Source organism: Leucoraja erinacea, chromosome 25 (genome assembly GCF_028641065.1).
Source record: "Leucoraja erinacea ecotype New England chromosome 25, Leri_hhj_1, whole genome shotgun sequence".
Taxonomy (NCBI): domain Eukaryota; kingdom Metazoa; phylum Chordata; class Chondrichthyes; order Rajiformes; family Rajidae; genus Leucoraja; species Leucoraja erinaceus.
The window spans coordinates 20,243,015-20,266,111 of NC_073401.1; the positions used below are offsets into that span (position 1 = coordinate 20,243,015).

The following is a 23,097-nucleotide window of genomic DNA, read 5'->3' on the forward strand; positions in this document are numbered from 1 at the left end:
AGATTCAGTAGGGGAGTCTAAAACTACAGGACATAGGTTTAAGGTGAGCAGGGCAAGATTTTAAAGGAACCCAAGAAGCAGGTTATTCCACACAAAGGGTTCTGCCAAAATGGAACAAGCTGCCAAAGGAAGTGGTAGCAGTTTGGATATAATTATGACATTTTAAAGACACCTAGCCAGGTACAGAATAAATAAGATTTGGAAGGCTATGTTCCAGAAGCACACAAGTGGGACTATCTGGTTAAGCAATTTGGTCAGCATGGACATGTTGAATCAAAGGGCCTGTTTCCATGCTGTATAGCTCTATGATTCTATTATGACTTCCTGATGCAGAAAAAGGGGGAGGCTTATATAATGTAGCACTATACAGGCAATGTAATTTTGAAATTCAATTATTGTTCTAATGTGGACATGCAGACAACCATGCTTTCTATTTGAACAAAGCTGCGATAACAACCTGGTCATCCATTTTACTATAGGATCAATCCTAGCCTGAATCCCAAGGGTAATTCATTTCTAATAGTTGTATCCCAAAGGTGGCAATTCCTGCAGTACAGCACACTTTATACTGAATAGGAATGTCTCCAAGATGTGACTTGAATGAACGACATTCTGAAGCAGGAAAGAGTTGCAGGCTGAGCCATGGCTAATACTTAGACAGAAAGCTAAACAATCAAAAAGAACTGCTCTGTCTATATGTCACACCAGAGAAAGTGGACCATTTAACTCGTACTAGCCCAATGTAGGCATGAGCAAAAGGGTACAATTTTCAGGAGTTATCCATAACATTGGGACACCTTTGATATATTTTCACTGCTATCCTACCAAACATGCCATAGTTTTAAGGAATCACAGCAAACTCAAGAGACTGTTAATGATCCAGCAGCATCTAAAGATAAAATAAAATTCCTAACACACCACACCCATACGCACAAAAACCACTAATTAACCTCACATGTCAATAGAAAAAAAATCATGAAATACTCAGCAGGTCAGGTAGCATCTGTATGAAGGGATACATACAAATGGACAAAACCTAAAATATTAACTTTATTGCCCTCTCCTCAGATTCTACCTGAAAGTTGCATACAGGTTGCAGCTTCTGCTTGGATATTAAACCACTAGTGTGCAGAATTATGCGCTTTGTTTTAATTAGCCTTAAGCTTTCAAGGTCAAAAATGAAAACAAATTATGATTCTGAATACATTAAAGATCCTTCTGAAACTCTTTCGCTCAGAGAAAGGCGGGTATATGGAATGCGCTGCCAGATGAGGTAGTTGAGGCAGGTATTATAGCTGCATTTCAGGCACTTGGACAGGTACATGTATAGGATAGGTATATGGGCCAAACATGGGCAAATGGGACTAGCTCACATGGGGCATCTTGGTTGACATGGACGAGTTGGGCCAAATGGTTTGTTTTCGATCTGTATAACTCCATGTTGGAAAGCTCATAGTAATGAGAGGGGCACAGGTGAAAGCTAGGCCTTCCTTGGTCAGATGATAAAGATATCAAATGAGCATTGTTTAACAAGATTCATTGAAGGAAGCCAGATATAGAAATCTCCCCAACAAAGGGAGAAGCTAAGAATCATAAGGAGAGAAATTTTAAAAAGTCCAATTTATTTAGCAGTTTGGACATCTCAGCGCTTCCACCAGAATCATTTTCCCCAGAAAATGTATTGCAAAGATTTCCATGTTAGGAGAAATGTGCAAGGATGAATAACCAGCTAACCTAATTTCTGGAAAAACCTCTTGCTTTTCTGCCAATAGCTTGATGAGATGTATAGCATCCACATGAACAATAAAAAGGGGCCCAAATCTAAAATCCAAGCAACATATTAAAATCTCAAACACTGAAGGGCTATGCAATGGACCAAGATATCACCCTGCACTCTATATTTTCCCCTTTGTTCTATCTATTGTACGAGTTTAATTTGATTATATTTATGTATAGTATTATCTGATCTTATCTGATAGCATGCAAAACAAAGCTTTTCACAGATTCAGGATGCTCCAAACAACTATTGCATGTGGGTATACAACACCATCAAAGTTGCCCTTGCCCCAATTTAGAATTTTAACATATGGACCAGCCCTGCCCTTACCCAAAACAATTTAAAATCCAAGAGAACTGTGGTTGCTGGTCCCAAAAGGCACAATTGCCCATGGACAATTCAATTACCTGCGTTGCTCAATTCCCCAAGAGTGGGTCTAGCTTTGCCCTCACCCTTGTGGAGCCTTCTACATATTGCCTATTCTTAGCATTCAGTGTCATTACCATCACTAGGTTCACCACAATCAATATCTCCGTGGTTGACACAAAATGCTGGAGTAACTCAGCGGGACAGGCATTTCTGGATAGAAGGAATGGTTGACGTTTCCGGTAGACACTCTCGACTCTTGGTGTCTGCATTCTGGTGCCACCTTCAGGTGATATCTGTACCGCAGGCATTATGGGCACACTCTCACAATTAATTTTCCAATTAATACTCCTGCAACTTGCTTTATGAACAAAAAAAAGAAAATCGCAGCATTATTGATTTGACAATAATAAATAACTCTGATCTCATGTTAGAATCTTATACAGAATACAATTAATGATTTAGGATAATTTAATTTGTTGCTCTATAAAAAAAACATGCTGTACAGATTTTATACAAATAATAATTTTCGTTTTTGTGCAAGTTGTGGTAATATCAGAAATTAACCCCAGCCTTAGCACTGTACACACCCAGAAATAGAGCAAATCCCTGGTGCCTCAGCTCAATTGTTTGTGCTACAAACTGGTGAAAATTGATTGATGGATATATATTTTTGTAAATGCGCACTTGTTTACTCACCAGGTTGTGGGGAGTTACCATATACGAAGCGGTTAAACAGAAAAATCAGTCAATACTGATGCTGACTCAAAACCTTACTCTTGGAGAGACCGATTCTATGAATAAGGTTTGATAATGCTAAGTCAGTGTAGGTAAAATGAGGCCTGACTCACGATGATACCTGGATAAATGACTGCATGGAAAATGGCTCAATTCCTTCTCTGGATATAACAATATGGTTGTTGACATGATTCACTTCTCATCTCAACAGAAGCAGGTCATCCCACTCTGCCAGCAACAACATGTGAAATGCAATCTATTTAAAAAATAACCAGAGTAATGAGACTATTTGAGATAAGTTAACATTGCTAATTGCATGTACATGAATGGCAATTATCCTACCCTGGTGGAAATCCTATCCAATGGTATGATGTGTGCAGAATTTCACATATTGGTGCAATTAACAAAAAATAACAAGATTACTTTGCAAGTTTAACACAAAAGAAGCAGAGGAAATATTCGATCCTATAGTTGGTTACGTGGTTGATGATAGACAAGGAAGTTTTAGACTCTAGTCACATTTAACATGCTGTCCGTCCCGCTGAGTTACTCCAGCATTTTGTGTCTGCCTTCAATTTTAAAGTATGGTCAGTTGGCCAGAAAAATGTAAAAACTAAATTCAATCCAGTGAAGTAGTAGTAGGCCCCCCTCGGTCATGACTGACCATGGGTGATGCATCCTAGTTGCCGACAGGCCGCGCTGGATGGAGTGACATGGACTGACTGGAAGAGCTTAAACTTGCTTTATAGCAAACCTAGTGATGGAAGGTGGGATAACTCGGCGGCTCCTTCTTGACCCCAGGCCAGTGGTTCTTAACCTGGGGGTCATTTGGGGCTTTACCTCCAGTTTAAATTCCATTAGGAATATTTTGGAGGACCAAGAAACCAAGAGGGACATGAAGGGGTCATAAATAACATGTCCATTTGTTCAGCCCATTTTTAAGCATCTAACAAAGGTACATACCACATACAATAGTTTGTTCGCGTATGCGCGTACAAATGCCAAAAAAGGTTAAGAACCAATGCCCTTGGCCAAACAACCTCATTCTATGTCTTAAATTCTCTCCAATTCCATGACGTAATTCCAAGGAAATTAACTTTTTCTGTTGCTGTGACAAATTATTTCCCACTTCCTGCAGAGTACAAGTTTTGTTTCTCTACATCCAATGTGGTATCAATAAGATATCTGTTATGGCATTGTGTTTGGATGCTTTGTATTCAATTTCCGTCAATTTGAGGAGGAGGATAGCTCAGTAAATTTGTTACATCAAGTCTAATGGAATGGACTGTCTGGTCATATACACTCTGCTTTTCTTTATCACCGGGCCAAGTATTCTAATAATCCTGGTAATAAATACACTAATCAACAAGCACCGCTTCCTGCTTTAACAATGATTTCTCAAGCAGTGCAGCCAGCAACTTTTTATTGCAGCAGATGCTACTGCATCAGGGATGCTGATGATATATAAAATCCCATACATGCATAATGAAAATCCGAAGCTGAAGTAACATACGAGATATCCAACTGCACTGAAGTTGTTGAAGGCAAACTTCATTCACACATTTGCTTCAAAGCAGCTTTTATGCTTTGAATTTTACCATGCAATTAAAAATAAATCTATTCAAGGTAGAAGTAATGCTAGAACTTCAATGCACATTGAGCATACCCAATAGTTATCCATTGATCAACATGTCAAAAGTCCAAGTCAGGATAGGCAGGACTTCTGGCAACTCAGTCGAACCACATCCATTATTTGAATCTTGTCAGGAGACTGTGCTATTAGATCTAGTTTAAAACAGTATGGAGTTACAATGTCCTTTGGAAGAGGCATTAACAAGATCCTATTTTTGCATTCAGTTGCAAATTAGGGTTCTGAGACCATTTTAAAGACAACAAAATGTACCTTGTAGAAAATACTCTGGATGCTGGATATCTGAAACTAAAAGGAAAATATGCCGAATAAGTTCAACAAATCAGGCAGTTGCTGCTGGGAGAGAAACAGATCCAAGACAATGAATCATTCTTTTCTACTTTACAACACATTTTGCTGGTGTTCCGATTACAGAATCTTACTCGATAAAAGACATCACAAGTAGACAAATTGTTTTTCGGGTAGCAACAATGTTCTTTTAAAAGTTTAAGAGACAATTTATACTCTGCAGGCCCTCTGAATCGACTGCATATACTCTGAGCTCTATGTATCTGTAATGAACTTCATTAGAGGTGTAAGGAATCCACACATTTCACACAGGTAATGAGGATAGTGAAGAATCATGGAAAGTGGTTGGATGACTGATGAAAAGGACATGCCTGTGAAGCTCACAATTAACCATGACAGGGGAAAGCAGCAGCCATGAAATGCGTTTTGGACTAAGTCAAGACTCATAAATGTTAAGATAGTAGACAGTACAAAACAGCAGACCAGTCACCAGTTTTACTGGAAACCGCACTCATTATGCCAAGAGTGGGGCCATTTTAGTCTATAAACAAACACAACAAACTGTGTGGAGGATGGGGAAAAGGATTTGAAGATACATGAACAGACTTGTTTTATGAACAGTAAGGGCAGCAGATGCAATTTAACAGAGTGGAACCCAATGCATTTTGGTAGCAAGGACCATTATAAATTAGAGAGCACAATTCTAATGTCTACAAGAACAGAGATCTGAATACTTTGTGTATTGAATGTTGAAAGTGCAGAATAGTCAAGAAAGCGGTTTATAATCTATTTACATTCCTGTATTGTATAAAATACAAGAACAAGAAAGTCATGATAAACTGATTCAGCCACAATCGGGAGTAGGGTGGAAAGATGTGAAGGCTTTAGAGAGGATGTAAAAGGGATTTACAAAAGTGATTTCACAAATGAAAGACTGGATTATGATGGTAGACAGGAAAGAATTGGATTCTTCTCCTAGCAGCAGAGAAGGTTTAGTTTAGTTTAGACATATACATTCAGATTCAGATATGGACAGCACCGGTAGTCGGGATCAAACCCAGGTGTCTGTCACACTAAGGTAGCAACTATCGCTGCGCCACTGTGTCGCCCACCGCAAGGTGATTTGCTAGACATATTCAAATCATGAAAGGTATGAGTGACAGAAATTGTTACCATTTGTGACAAGGCCATAAGCGATGGGATGAAACAATCAAAAATTGAACATCAAATTGGTGTTACATTAACAGTGACCATGATTGAATCCCTCAAAATGGCACATTAAGAATGCAGACATGAACTACCCTTTTGCCTCAATGCAACTCAGATTCAGTACAGCGCATCCAAATAAAACAACAAAAAAAACACCTTTTGGAAAGTACCCTACGGTGATGCCACAATGGATATGGAAAAACAAAATTCCTACTCTGCAGGAAGTAGAAAACGATTCATTTGTCACAGCGACAAAAATAGCTACATTGCAATTTTGAATCCAAATTTGGCTTAGTAACAGGAGACAGAGAGGGGGCGGGGAGGCTGCAGAGGGTAGCTTTTCTGATATGAAATCTGTGACCAGTGGTGTACCACAAGGATCATTGTTGGGTTTCTTGATGTCTGCGATATATATCAATATATGAATGACTTGGGTATGAATTTAGGACGTATGGTTATTGAATCTGCAGGTAATACAAACATTTGTAGAGTTGTAGATTGCAAGGATGATTGTCATAGGCTATGGCCTAATACTGATGAACTGGAAACCGAAGTTGAGGGGAAGGGACCCAACGGGTCCCCATATGATCTAGTATCCTATAAAAATTTGAACACCCACGTGCCCAATAAAAAGTATTTTATTGGACTTTGGCAAATATATTTTCCCAATCATTGGGAAAAGTTCATCAACAGCAAGGAGCAAAAACTGTAAAAAAAAAACTGTTTCAGAAGCTATCTCATAACCTAAATATTAGATACTCTGCAGTCTTCATACACCTGACCAGATAAAACAATAAACTTGAATCCACAGAGCATTTTTCAAGTCCTCAGGACATCCCAAAGTACTTTGCATCGAATGAAATATTTTTGAAGTGTAATCACTGCTGCAAAACAGAGAAACAGACCAGTATATATTTGTAAATGGCTCAAGAAGCCAGTGTCACCAATGAACAAAGGATGACACACTGACACAATATTAATATACTTCCATGGTGTTTGTACAGCATAAGAACAGTAGCCACAAGGAGGACACCTCTAATGTAAACATCAGTTGAACAGCCAGCAAGTCAAGAATTTTAGTGTCATTTGTTTGTAGACTAATTGGCTTGGTATACATGTAAAATTGTCCCTAATGACACAGTAAGGGAATTCACAACTACATGTAGCCAAAAGTGCAGAGTTGATAATCCATCTCAGCTTCCTCCTGAAATTCCTATCATTGCAGAGATGGTCTTTATTTGCTCCATGTGATGTCGAGAAATGGTTTGGAACACTCTTTAGGTCCAGACAATATCTTGGCTGTAAAACTGAAGACCAGTGGTCCAAAATTAGCTACATCTCTAAAGAAGCTGTTCTAGTATTATTACAGCACGACACCCACTCAACAATAAGGAAAATAAAAGTTAATAAAATGTTGGGCAATTATCATCCAATGGCCTACTCTTGGTCATCGATATTGCTTTCAAATGGCATTTAGTCAGCAATAACTAGCCGACAGGTGCCTAGTTTGGGTGTTTAGGCTCAACACCATCCAGGACTAAGCAGCCAGCTTGATCTTCACCTCACCGACCATCCTAAGCATTCATACCCATCACCAATGGCATAAGATGGCTGCAGTGTGCACGGTCTTCAAAACGTATTATGACACCTTGCCCAGGTGACTCCAACAGTACTCCCAAATCTGCAACTTCAATCAAGGACAATGGCAGCAGGAGCATGGAAATGCTGCCACCTCTGCGTTCCCATTATGTCACAAACAACCCTATTTGGAGCTATGTTGGCTTTCCTTTATTATTGCTGCGTCTAGTTCTGGGGTTTTCCTACCCGACAACATTCAGAGATCACCATCTGCTCAAGAGCAATTAGAGAAGGGGAATATAAAAAATGCTTTTCTAGTGATGCCAAAAAGAGATGTTGAAAAATGAATTCAAATTAATGCAAATTAGGGGTGGCACAGTGATGCAGCAGGTAGAGCTACTGCCTCACAGTGCCAGACACCCAGATTTGATTCTGACTTTGCTGTCTGTGTGGAGTTTACACGTTCTCCCTGTGCCAACTTAGGTTTCCTCCCACATCCCAAAATAAGTGCGGGTCTAGGTTAATTGACTTCTGTAAAGTTTCCCCTTATGAATAGCGAATAGATGAGAAAGTGGGATAACATTTAACTAGTGTGAACGGGTGGTCGATGGTTGGCATGGACTTGGTGGGCCAAAGAGCTGATTCCGTGCTGTATCCCTAAATTAAATTAAAGGCTACAATTATGAGAGCTGCAGAAAAAAACAAGAAAGTAATAAAGATATATTCTCAGGAAGTTCATGGTTTCTTAAGTGTCAGCTATTTTTAAGAACGTAATGGAAAAGGGGCTTTTGCCATCCACATCTCAGTAAATGCATTAACATACAAGGAAAGCCAAACTATTGCCAAAGTTAGCAGCCAGTGGGTGTCGTGATTCTGCAAAATATCCACAAGGTAGCAGAGGGTAGAAAACACTCCTCAGCTCTATAGCATGTTTAACACAGCTGACCGCGTGAGATTGTCTCACCAGGGGGGTGTACCTTTTTCAGAACACGAGACTCTTTAGTGCTGGCATCACAAATGTAATTGCAAAATTAATATTTTTATGCTGTTAATTTTTCAGCTGTACAACCAACAAATTAGCAAGTGCTTCTATGCTCATTTATTGTGGATGACACAGCGGAACTATCACAGAGGGGAGGGGGAGGGGGAGGGGGAGGGGGGAGGGGGAAGGAGGGGGGGGGGGGGGGAGGGGAGGGGGGGGGAGGGGAGGGGGAGGGGGAGGGGAGAGGGAGAGGGAGAGGGAGAGGAGAGGAGAGGGGAGGGAGGAGGATTCAGGGTGAGGGGAGAGAGGGAAAGGGAAAAGCAAGGGGAGACGGAAAAGGTAGAGCAAGTGGAGAGGTATTGGTTACTTTTGTTAACTTTACTTCAGTGAACTGTAGATAGTGTGAAAGTGGTTATAGCTAGGAAGCACGTGATCGTACAATTTATGGATGTTGGTCAGAGTGCCAGGGAACTCCCCTATAATTCTGTAAGTAGCACCACAGGCTCTTTTCATGATCATCTAAAAGGGCAGGCAAATGTCACATCTGAAAGATCACATCTCCAACAGTGCCCTATTCAACCAGACTGGTTAAAGATGGAAAAGGAAGATTGTTTGCCTTTTGAAATTGGCTCGATGGTGTTAGCTCCCATAAAACTGAAGAAAAATACCTATACTGAAAACCCTTTAATATATAGTGGTATACGTATTTGGAAACATTTAAAAAAGACTTTAAAATGGATAATTTATCACTCTTTCTTCCCATTGTAAACAATCCTTCATTTAAACCCTCTGTGTTGGATAAAGGTTTTACACAATAGAAAAATGATGGAATTAAAAAGGTGGGACATCTTTATAGGAAAGGCATTTTTCTTTCATTTCAGGAGTTACAACAGAATTATGGACTACACTCAAATAACTTTTTCAGATATTTACAATTTAGAGATTATGTTAAATCACATACACAGGATTATAGAACTAGAGAGCCAGAAACTCTTGATGAATGTTTGAATAAACATCCTAATACAGATAGGTTAATATCTCATATTTATAGCACCCTTTTAGATAGTGAAGTCCCGTCAACGGAATTATATAGACAAGCATGGGGAAATGAATTAGACCAACCTATAATGAAAGATATTTGGGGAGAAAGTCTACAAACATATACATCAATGTTCGCTAAATGCCAGACATTTTTTAAATACAATTTAAAGTATTACATAGACTGCATTACTCTAAAAAAAAAAAATTAAATAGAATATTCCCACATATCTCTCCTATCTGTGATAAATGTCAATACTCAGAGGCTAATTTAACTCATACTTTTGTAAATTGTATAAAAATCAAAAATTTCTGGATGGATATTTTTAGAATAATTTCTGAAGATGTTAATACCCAATTGGATCCCGACTCAAAATTAATAATATTAGGAATATCAGAACAAAGCCTAAAACTTACGACGCCAAAGAAACCTCCTTGATTATAGTAGTGGGAAAAAATTAATATTAACATTTTGGAAAAGTCCAACAACCCCCACAATCAAAATGTGGATTATGGAGATGTCGGAGACCTTACATTTGGAAAGAACTAGACTTGTCTTAATTGACAAACAAGAATTATTTGCTAGAATATGGTCTCCATTTATTGACTTTTTGAAAGGGTAAAATGATCCGGCATGGAAGTCTGACTGGAGCTTGAACCCAGGATTAGATGAATAGTTATGTTTTATAATCTACGGGCCTATCTCCAAAGTTGTATAATTTATTCTATTCTTTTTTTAATCATGTTTTTTTTCTCTTCTTTCTCACTATCTATAAAAAAAACCCAAATAGAAGCAGTTAATATATAATTGATAAATGAGGATCCCTATACTCTGATAGCTGGAATTCCATCTATTAACAATATGTAATTGATATACTAAATGTGTTTTGATTATGATATGTACATGCTTCTAATAAAAATATTATTAAAAAAAAAAAAAGCGCTCCCATCACAGTACTGAGAGAAATAAACATTGGATGTTGGTCAGAGTGCCAGGGAACTCCCCTGTAATTCTGTAAGTAGCACCACAGGCTCTTCTCTTGATCATCTGATAGGGCAGGCAAATATCACATCTGAAAGATCACATCTCCAACAGTGCCCTATTCCTCAGCAAGTGAACTAGAGCTGCACTCTGGGAAACCAACCACAAAGAACCTTCTACCTGGCAAAAGATTTTCATTTGTTCAACCTGACTTGATTACAAATTCAAGTTGTAGAATTATTTAAATTCTTTTAATGCAATTAATCCTTTCCATTAATGGGATAACACACAAAGAAATCAGTAAATACAATAAATTAATGATGAGTAATACAAGGTAACCAGACTATAATAGTGCGAAGTACAGAGAGGAACCAAAACAAAGTCCATAGTAGGTCATAGTTGCTGACGTACGATAGTGGTTGGTGTTGTGCAGTGTTCAAGAGCCTGATGATTGCTAGGCAGAGTGAGGATCTTTAATGATACTAGCTCCTTTTTTGAGGCAGAGCCTCCTGTAGATCCCTGCAATGGTGGGGAGGTCAGTAGTTGTTATTGACCGGGCAACGTTTACCACTATCTACAGCTTCCATTCCTGGGCATTTCAGCTACTGATCCAGGCCCAGGTGCAACCATTCAGCATGCTTTCTACCATGCACCAGTAGAAGTTCGATAGAGAATTTGATAACTTATCAAATCTTCACAATCCTCGAAGGAAGTAGTGGTGTCAAAGAGCATTATTTGTGATTGCAACAAAGTTCTGGACTCTGAGTAGATTTCCAAGAACTTGAAGTTGTTGACTATCTCCACCACAGTCCTGTCAACAAAGATAGTTTCATGGATCCTCGGCTTTCCCTTCCTGGAGTCAACAATTAGTTCCTTGGTCTTGCTAACAATGGGAGCAAAATTGTTGTTCTGGCACCATTCCATCAGATTATCAATCTTTCTCTTGTATTCAAAAGCTTCCCATCAGATCTAGTGCTGGATGTGCAACTGCCATCGTTCCTCCAGGTTCAACTCTCACAAGTTCTAGGAGCAGAATTAGGCCACTCTGCCATTCAACCATGGCTGATCTATCTTTTCCTCTCAACCCCATTCTCCCCATAACCTCTGACACCCCTACTAATCAAGAATCTATCAATCTCAGCCTTAAAAATATCCATTGACTTGGCCTCTCTTTTCCTGCATCTGTCTGAAACTGAAACAAATAGCTGGCAACCTTTAGATCTCATTTGATGGCAATGAGGGCATCACTAAAAGACAGCACAATTCTCCCTCTGTAGCAATGCCCAACTTGGATCCTCCCACGGCTCTGCTTTTGTTGAAAATCCTCATTCACAATTTTGAAACCTCCAGATCTGGCTTGCTTACCCTAATCCTTAACTCACGATTCCATTCACACTATACTGGAGTTTGCCAATTAAAAAACAATTCAATGTAAAAATTCACATTTTATTTTCAAAACCCTCTAAGGCCTTGCCCCTTAATTCTTTGCCATTTCTTCCAGTCTCCTAATCATTCAACATCTGTCCTTCTCCACTTCTGGTTTCTTGTACACCCCAGTCAGTAATAGTCATGGTTTCAATTACCAAAGCCTTAGGCTCTGGAACTCCCTCCCTAGATCCTTCCCCTTTCAAAGTCAAAGTCAAATATATTCGTCACATGCACCAACCAAAGTACAATGAAATTAACTTGCCATGCAGCGATACAGTTGGAAAAAAAAGAACACACGATACACAATGAAAACCAACACAAACTTTTTTCCCTCAAAAAAAAATTGTCCATCAACACTAGTTTCTCAGGCGACTCAATTCCATATTTTATGAAGTGCCTTGGTCTATTCTGCTACATTAAAGGTGCTGCTTTATGACAAGTTAATATTTTGTCATGTGAAATGTGCCTAAATCTTTAACAGAATTCTTTACATCAGCCTGCGATACAATAGAAATTTCCAACTAATATCCATAATTTGAAAATATATAGCACCAATAAATCAGGAGATCTAGCAGGCTGCTTAGTGTCTTCCCGGCCAAACATTTAATAAGATCACCATCAATCTGATTATAAACTCAACTCCACATTCCTGCTGTAATCTTGCATCTCCTGGCTGATGAAAAATCCACCTATCTCCAAAAGTGCACGTGGAGAGGATATTTCCTCTTATGGGAGAATCTAAAACAAGGAGTCACAAATTTAAGAAGGTAGCCCCTTTAAGGTACAAATGGGACTTCCAAGGGTCTCTGAAACTATTTTTTCTCAAGAGGCTCCATGTTCACTCTGTCCAAACAGCCTCTGCTTTCATCTATTTAGTTTTAACTGGATATATTGGAAATAAGCATATCAAAGGCAATTGATTTTGTTAGCAAAACAAGTAAGGACTCTGATGTCAAACTAATACAGTATGCTGCCCCATAGAAATGTGTCACTTTCTGTTAATATCAAGCTTGACAACCAGCTGACTACTGGGCACCAGCAAGCTAGGAACTACCAGTCATTATCTGTACTTTGAAAGTGTGAAGTGTTAACATTTTGTTTGCTGGTCCATTCCAGAACACACAAGAGCCTTGGTTAACTATGTAGAAGCATAATGGTCATTTTTAACGACCATAAATGGGATCACAATAAATATTAACATTTTATTGAAACCCAACAGCCTCTAATGTGCTCACTTGTGAACTGAACAGAAGGAGAGCAAGGAAACAAGCAGCCAACCTGTTCCCAGGAGGCAGGATGGAAATTCAAGCATTTGGCTCAGACTGGCAACTGCTGACTTCAAACACAACAGAAAATGCCAGAATCACTCAGCAGGTGTCGAGAGAAAAGGTCAACATTTCGGGGCAATGATTCTTATTCAGAACTTCCGATTTCACCTGTGTTTCCATTTTAACAATGGCTAGCTAGGCTTCCAGGAACCAGGAAAACAAAGCACTCAAAGCGAGCGCAGCAACTAAACGGCTTGTGGTTCTGTAGGAGTCATTATCCAAAGGGTCCACCCAGTTAAAATGCACAACAACATCTCACCCTGACTATTCTCCCAGGCAGGACTCAGGGAAACAACTCACCATCATCTTCGCAATTTGGGACGAGCAATAATGACTGGACATCACTGATACCCAGATTCACAAAATAAATTAATAAAAGAAACACGGCATATGATTCTGAAAGAAAGGATCGTTTCTTTGATCAAAATAGTTGACAGAATTCTTCATGGAACATTTCAGGTTTATTGACACAATGAGAGTGTACACTTGTCAACTGAAACAATCCAAACATTGTGGAGAGAGGTACACAGGAAAGAGGTATGAACAGTAAGGTGGTTAAAAAGTTCAAGTAGACATTATAATCACTTTGACACACACACTGTTTTTCTCATGGAGTTTAACCAGGCAACTGAAGGGGTGCTACAAGAGGGTTGGGAGAACTATGGGCAGATATCATTAGGGTTGGGAGAACTATGGGCAGAGACGTTTGCAATACTCATTGGTAATTGCTAACCGTTGAGAAATTACTGATAGGTAAATGTAGGTAGATGTCAGTATAAGGCAGGACCAAAAGAGAAGCTGATCTCCCCAAATCAAAACCACCCTAAGACAGAGAAATATCTTGCTCCCCAAGTAAACTCTATGTTTGGACTAGGAGCATCCAAACTACCGTTCCTGGGCTGGGGTCACTCCACACCAACTTTAAATTGGTTCTTCAAACACAAATTTTGGACCCTCGTATTCCAAACTCAACTGAATTCAAGGAATGCGATGACACAAATATAGAGTTAGATTGTGCCAAAAATCAGTTGGTCTCCTGGAATGTTAGATTTCTTCTTGCAAGCTAGTTATCACAGAACTGTTGATAGGAAAAAAAACCATGTTGTGAAGGTTTATAACACAGATTTGCTGTACTGCTTAACACAGAAAAACATATGTGATTCAATGATCATCAACATTCCAATACAATGCTCATTACGATTCTCAAGGATGTGTTTGCAGCTCCTTGCTATATTCCTTGCACACTCACAACTGTGAGGCCAAATTCTGCTTTATCTACGGGTTTGCAGAAGACACCACTGTAACGAGCCGGATCTCGAACAATGACAAATAGGAATAAAGGAAGGAGACAGAGAGCTTAGTAATATGGTGTCAAGACAGCAACCTCTCCCTCAATGTCAGCAAGACGCTGGAACTACTTATTGACCGGGAAGTGTGATGGAGCAAATGCTTCAATCAGCATTAATTGTGAAAATGATTGAGAGCTTCAAGATCCTCGGCATAATTATCACCAGTAACCTGTCCTGGACCACAACATTAAAGCTACAGCCAAAAAAGCACACCAATGCCTCCACTTCCTCAGAAGATGAAGTTCAGCATTTCTACAACGACTCTTACCAACTTCAATAGATGCACTGTAGAAAGCATAGAATCAGGATTTATCACAGCTTGGTCTGGCAACAGCTTTGCCCAAGGCAGCAAGAAATTGCAGAGAGTTGCTTAGCCCATTTCTTCACTCAGCCCAGCCTCCTCACTGTCAATTCCATCTACACTTCATGTTGTCCTTGAAAATCAGTCAACATAATCAAGGACCATTTACACCCAGGTCATTCCCTCTTCTCCCTTCTTCAGTCGGGCAGAAGATACAAAAACTTGAAAGCACATATCATCAGATTCAGGAACAACTTCTTTCACATTGTTTTCAGACTATTGAATGGTCCTCCCATAAGCTAGGGTATAGTCCTGATATTCTAACCTACCTCATTGTGGACCTTGAACTTTTTCTCTGTAATTGTGATGCTATGACGTTGTAACATGATATTTTTGCACTCTGGCATTTTTCTCTTTGCACAACCTGTCGTACTTATGAATCACTTCATTGTACTCGTGTATAGAATTATTTGATTTTCATAAGCATGCAAATAAAAGCTTTTCACTGTATCTCTGATCAAGTGGCAATACATTGCCAGTTTCTTGCAGCCTTGGGCACAGCAGCTCTCAAATAAAATTGTGAAGCTGCTGCAGCTGAAGTTAAAGAAACTGCAGTCTGAAGAAGGGTCTCGACCTGAAATGCCACCCATTCCTTTTCTCCAGAGATGCTGCCTGTCCCACTGAGTTACTCCAACATTTTGTGACTATCTTCAGTTTAAACCAGCATCCTACACAAAGTTGTGAAGTTTCCAGATGGGATGCTTTCTGCGACGTAAGCTGGTGGGAGTCATTAAGACATGCTGAATTACCTTTGTCTTCTACGTCTTCTATGACATTTGCAGATATCTGCAGATGTGGTACGGCAGTGGCTTTTTGGGATGATCGACAGCTCCGAACAAGACTGCAACAAATGTCGTGGACACAGCCCAGTCCATCACTCTGACAAGCCTCCTCCCCACTCTACAGTTCATGCTGCCTCGAGAAAGCAGCGAGCATAATAATCGAGGACCACTCACAACCCAGTCATCCTCCCTGAGAGACAGCTATCTTTACTTAAACTGCAAATCTAATTCAGTTCACAGATGCATAAAGTTTACTGTACTGGCAACTGTTTAATCTATTGCATGCACTTCTCATCTGTGTTGCGATTGGTACAACCAGACAGATGCTATTGGTACTGGGGTCACTACATCTGAATCTTTATTAAAAACAATGAATACACATGACTGCAAACACAAAATTTGTCTGTTATGACACAACTATCAGCACTGACCATCATCACATTGTGAAACTGACAGCAATTTACTAGAGGATGCACATGTGCCGCTGGACATGGAAATCCAGTAGCTGCGTCTTGTGGTTACTTGCTTGTTCATATAGTTTTGCAGCAGCTGTCAGCATAATGAAGCGTAATTAGGAATCTGGTATTTAATAAAACTGTTCCTGCTGCAAAATACCTGCCAAAATGCTGCGAAAATGAATTTATTATAAATGGTTAAACATGCCATAATTATGACTTACCCAAATTTACCTGGCACTTAAAGAAAAACAATTCTGTGTACCTGTATTCCAATTCCCTTAAATGGACTTTCAAAACATAATGTATTTTCAATTTATTTAATTACCTTTAAAAACAGTTCATGATATTGTAGATTTTACTTTAATCCTATTAGTTTCAATCTTTATTTTATGCTTTATAATCACTCATTTCAAAATAATATATTTTATATAATAATATGTAAGCCAGTGAGGACACTTTGTTTTGGTCGCCAGGTTGATGTCAGTGGTTGTGGATCTCAGGGATTAGATTGAACAGATTGACACGGCTACTAACACCACAGGAGAAGTGCACATCTCGGCGAATGCTGTATTTCCCATAGGCAGTTATCGCCAAGTCAGTGGGAAGTTCCATCACTTCGTCACTGAATGTAAAATCCAAACCGCTTATACGTGGACAAGATTCAGTGCCATTAAGATATCAGATGATTACAAAATGAAAAGCACAGATAGGAAGAAGTGCCAAGTTTGCAGTTGCACTAAATAAAGGTAAGATAATCCTGCTTAATTGTTTATTTTTGGTGATGTCTACTAAGCACAACTGCTCACAACATATATTGAATATAGTAAAATGATGGGAGCAAATTATTTGAATTTTTTTTCCATAAACTTACATTAAAAAAATTTGTCTTGTTCCTCTCATAGAAGAGCCCTTGTGCTGGCATATGCTTCAACTGTTGCCATGGAACAGTAACACCAAGCAACACGTCTCGAGCCCAGTTCAGGTTCTGCAGGAAGATTAAATTGGGAAAGTTACAACAGTGATCAAAGGAGTATGTTAACATACTTTAAAGTGGCACACAATTAAACAAAAACTTGGTCATAGTATATTGGATTTACTAATGGAACAAAAAATTACGACTTAAAAGAATACACATTGGGTTGAATATTCTAGCAATGGCTGTGGTTTCAGTGTCCAGCTACTTTCATGCAGCCTGTTTCTGGATGTTAGTGGATTCATGTTTGCAAGTCTTTTAATGGTACTCTTAAGGAAACTTTTAACTTTGTTAAGACAACAACAAAAAATAACTGTTAATATGTGTTAAATATCTCTAAATTCTCCCATAATTTTATTAACATCATATATTTTACATTTTCTTCAGTAGCTTTTAAAAATTTGTGATATTTCAAATACAGCCAAACTCCATTAATCAGGGAGATTTGGGAAATGAAGGTGCCGATCTAGAAAACTGTCCAGACAATTGATGTTCTTTCAAATTAAAAACCCAACACTTCTTAAATACCATTCTTTTAGCTATTATATAAGTCAATGCTATAAATTTTCCCATGAACCTGGTGAGTTTCAGAGGACCACTGTGCCAAAATCCCTAAATGCTCACAAATTAATTCCTGGAATAGGGCAGATTTTCCCATAAGGAGAAATTAAGTTGGCTTGCCCTAGCTCTGTTGAGTTCAAAATAATAAAAGATGAAACATTCAAAATTCTTAAACAGAGCACAAGGTGCTGGAATAACACAGTTGGTCAGGCAACATCTCTGGAGGACATGGATAGGGGTCCCAACCTGAAACATCACCTACCCATGTTCTCCAGAGATACAATCGCTGAGTTACTCCAGCACTTTGTGTTCTATACATGATTCCGACATCTGTAATTCCTTGCGACTCCAGAGCTTGGCAGGGGTGGTGTGGTAGATATAGGGATAATATTTCTTCTAGCATGTGTATCTAGGTTCAGGGGTTAACATTTGCAAATCAAGTGGAGGCAGTCAACCATTCAGGACAGATATGAAGAAAAATGTCTTCATCCAGAGGGTGGTGAGTTTTTTAGTAATTTCTACCAAGAGACTATACAAACTCAGTTGTTGAGTATATTAAAGACAAAGTTAGCTAGATTTTTGAATATTAAATTAATTTAAGGAGATTGGGTTAGTTCAAGAAAATGGTGCGTTGTAAAAGATAAGCCATAGTCCTACTGTTGGCTAGAACCGGTGTAAAGGATCAAATTGCCTAGTTCTGGTTCGTATGTATGCTCATATGTACCAATTATGGGATATCAGCTGTCCCCAATTCATTCATATTCTACTACATGCCCATCAAATATACAATGGGCCAACTTTGGTCAAAGTAGTTCCATAATGATAATGATCGCCTTTTGATGTTGATTAACCACTAGTATTAAATGCTTCAAAACTGCATTATAAATAGATGCTTGACATTGCTCTGTGCAAGTTATACACAAATCTTTAATTCAGCTGAAACAGGAGTATGTCACAATCAATTTCATTTCAATGTGATAATTACAGGTACTCATCAAGGCTCTATTTCTGTACATTTTGACTTTCTTGCTTTTAATACTGCTTTGAAGAGCTAATTCACAGGATATTGTCAGGAGAACTGGCTGAAGGGAGGTACACCATCCAGTGGTATGAGACAATCACTAGAGATAGTTGTTAAACCTCAGGCTTCATCCACTTCAGCCATATTTTCCTCATGTTCTTCCAAGCCAGTTCATTGGCCTGCCCCTCAATGCACATTGCTTAAAAGGAAAAAGTCATAGATTATGAACATAAATATCATTAAAAAATATAGCACTGCATTAATACTCCATTGATGCCAAACTCTGGACATTCCAATGACAAGTTGCCCACCATATTTACGGGAGTGGCAAATTAGTGGGATGTGGAGAGAACAGTTTACAGTTAAAATTAGGGAAGGAACAGAACTGCGGTGTGAGCCAGAATAGAGTCAACGAGCCCTCTACGGCATAAAGAAATATGAAATATGAGGATCTGGAGCATGACTGAGCAGACTGTGACAACAATCTCAAGTATGTGTGCAACTGAGTATCACATTATCAAAGTCTTCCAGGAAGTCTCAGAGACCCGAGTTCAATCCTGACTACGGGTGCTGCTGTACAGAGTTTGTACATTCTCTTGTAAGCTTCTGTAACATGGATTACCAAAAGCAGATAGCCCAAAGCACCCATAGCAAAGGTTACACTATAGACACAAGGTTGGGAGCAGAAAAACCTGTTTACAATCAAGATTTAATGTTCCTTTATATTTAAGTACAGTCAGTTTCTAAAGAGAAAGTGTCATCCAAACAATTTACAGATTATTAATTACTCAGTCACTAACTTGTCCTGCATCAAATGTTGATGTAATATTACATGTACACAGCAAACCAACCGTTTTAGAGAAAATAGCAACACAGTGCTTGAGCAGATCGCAGAGGAAACTGTGGATTCACTTTGCACAGATTCATGCAGTCCACCATGCTGTCAATATGATCCACTTGCCCACTCTTGCCCTTCTAGGAAGGAAAAGGAATGGTCTCACCCCAAGGTGCCCAAGCATCATGAACAGCATGTGGTTCATGTAATGAACCACAACTGGCGAATCATGTAGAAAGTATTAACTGGAAAATAGGACCCAAAGAAAAACAGTCGCACATACTATGGGATGGATTAAGCATGTGCAGGAGGGAACATTTTCCATGGATGCAAAATCATATTCCTCCCTCTTCTCATCTCATCCACCAGTTACAACTCCAATGTCATGACCCAACCTTGATAGGCAGTTAGCTTGTTAGCTACAAAAAGAATAGATGATAAATTTCAAATTAGAGTTTATAAAAAATTATTGCAGGTGAATTGGGTAATCTCGTTTATACCTTAACCGAATTCGAGCAAGATGGAAGGTGCACAAACATACACACATTTATATTTTAATTTCTTGAAGATCAAATTCTTAAACAAATTTTAAAAGCCTTTGGCCAGATCCTCTTATAAACCCAGAACAGTTATATAGGAGACAGTTCCAGCCTACTTTCGATTGATACAAATACATCGATAGATGCTCCTGAACACATCATCAGTGATGTAACCTGGGGTCATTGGGTGTTTCGGGTCTTTCAACATCAGACACCCTCACCCAGGCGACCCAGCCGTGGTTGATCAGACCACGACTTGTGTTCAGGTGGCATTCGCTCCTCCCCATGGACCTCCTCTCCTGATCCAGAGCCATCTCGAGGCCTTCTCCGCTGCCTCTGTGGTGTTCTTGATGGCCCTTCTCCTTGCCACTCCGTTGATGCCCAGTGCACTCAAGGCTTTGTAGAGCGATTGCCCTGCAAAACCTCTGCAGCCAACCTCGATGGGCATACACCTTGCCTTCCAGCCCTGCTTGCGGCAGTCTATGACCAGTTCTTCATATTTGGTCATCTTCCTCTCATGGGCCAGCCCCAACAAGCTCTGAGACGGCCTCAGGGTCTATGTGCTGTGGGACAGCTGTTTCTTACGGAAAGTTGCCAGTCCTGCGCAGTCGCCAGGATCCTGATGGATTCCTGGCTGCTGTGGTTCTTGGCAGCTGCCTCCGGCCTCCAGACGGTGATCATCTGGGTGGTGGGGCGTTCTCGTCTGCAGCTGCTGAGTTGCTGATGGCTTCAAGGGTTTGAAACCTTTTTGGTCATGTGTACCGGCCCTGCCCAAGAGCTTTGGGCAACAGCTCAGGATGTGTTCCAACGTCCCCTTGCCTGAGCATTGGGGCAATCTGGAGATTCCGCCTTGCCCCAGATGAAGCAATGTGGACCAGGAACTTGATGCGCTGTGGTTCAGCCTGCCAGAGCTCAGTCCATGTGACTTTTCGGTCCATGGCCTGCTCCCACCTTGTCCAGGATCCCTGCTGCCTCAATCCAACTGCTCTGGTACACCTCTCCTCCTCCACCACTGCCCTCATTTCCTCCTGGACCACCCTGCGCCTCTCCTTCCCCTTGGCCTTGTCAAACTGGGGAGATGGGAAGATTCCCAGGCCTGCTCTTCCCCGAGTCACTGCTCCCACCAGGACTCTGTGGCGTATCCGGGACTCTGCTTGCAGCACGGCTTTGCCGGCTCTCCACTTCCTCCCAGTTTTCACCTCCACCCCTGCTTGAGCCACCTTGGAGTCCCTGTACAGCATCACCTCTCTGGCCCGAGTCACCTTGAACTCCTCCTTCTTGAAGATCAAATTCTTAAACAAATTTTAAAAGCCTTTGGCCAGATCCTCTTATAAACCCTGAACAGTTATATAGGAGACAGTTCCAGCCTACTGACTTACTTATCAAGAGAGAGGCAATTAATTTTCTGCACATCCACATTCTTCCATCCAGGCCCATTAAATGTTCTGTATCACCAGGCTTTTGCATTGCCACTGGCGATCCAAATAGAGCCAACATTAGTCTGGGCTCAACTGCACAAATCCACGGGGAGGTCCAGGCCTCTGACTTGGCAAGGGCCCATGAATGGACGGCAGGCCAGAGAAGATTGGGCCCCGGCTCGGTCAGGTGATGGGACCTCCACTTGAGAGGCTGGAGAAGACAGAACCCTAGACTCGGTAGTTGGATGAGCGGGGCACCTGGCTCGGCAAAATGCTGGAGGGGACGGGACCCTGGCTCAGCGATCCAAGCTGGAATATGCTTGAAGGCTCTGAATTAGGAAAGGATCAAAGTCTCATTGGATCAAAAAGCCTTGGTTAAAAATGACTTGGTTAAAAATGACTGACTGGCTGAGGTCACAGACGGGTGATGAACAGCGTGGAAATCCATCTTTGCCACAAATTCAGAATAGTTATTAAAAGGCAACAAGGGAGAAAATCCAGAAATCCTTAAGATCAGAGAATCTATTAACCCATTGTTAAAAGGGCTTGAATGTAAAATTATTTTCTCTAGGTATAGAAAGGCTACTGTTGCTGTTGGGAAAAGGTAAACCACCAGGACAATGAGTCAAGATGTACAATGTGCTCCAACTTCTTCAATGTAATAATAACTTTATTTGTATAGCACTTTTCATACAATTGAATGCAACAAAGCGCTTTTCACAAAAACCCAGGTCTAAACAAAAATACGATTTAAAACAGTAAGGACAGAGACAATAAATGACATGAAAAGCAGAATATAAAATAAAAAAAGTGTAAAAGGACAAGAAACAAAATCACTAAGGTCAAATAAAGATGGAAGAACTATGTTAACCATTTCATGGAAATGCAGTTGTTGCATTGGATTTACTTGGCTGCTGACAGCCCACTCTATCAGGAATTCAGCAAGGACAGAAGGAACAAAGGCAAGCTGAAAGCTGCAGCCATAAATACTTGGCAAATAGTTGATGATTGACATTTTGGGAATAGCCGCCAGATATTTACAAGAATCATCTAGAGTAAATGTTATCAGTGGCAGGATTTATAATATCAATACATTGAATAAGTTTTTTTTAAGTTTCAACGTTCTCAAGAATTATGGGGGTTTCCTCATTTGACTTGATCACTTTTTTGCTTTAATTCTATTCTTATTTTATATCTATAGCTTCAATTTTTGCATCTGCATCTATTATCACACTGCCCATTCTTGGACAGGAAATGCAGCATAAAAATCCATCATCAGCACTGGATGAAATTAGTTTTATTATGGCACAGGATAAACACGTTTTATTGAGCTCTTCTTCTCTCACCCCTGCCTCCGGCCCTATTTCCCGGGCAAGGAGTCCTTGCCTTCTAGTAACGACCCCGTCTCCCATCTCCAACATTTCTTCTCCTCGTG

The 23,097-nt window shown here is 40.0% G+C and overlaps 1 protein-coding gene across 3 annotated transcripts in view; it reads right to left on the minus strand.

Annotated features, from left to right (window-relative positions):
* cabin1 (calcineurin binding protein 1) overlaps positions 1 to 23,097 on the minus strand; it is a 218,712-nt gene that overhangs the window by 101,529 nt on the left and 94,086 nt on the right. For all 3 annotated transcript variants that reach the window (XM_055655959.1, XM_055655957.1, XM_055655960.1), the window contains exon 28: positions 17,187 to 17,300. In XM_055655959.1, coding sequence (XP_055511934.1) covers positions 17,187 to 17,300 — 114 coding nt within the window. The remainder of the gene's footprint in view (positions 1 to 17,186; positions 17,301 to 23,097) is intronic.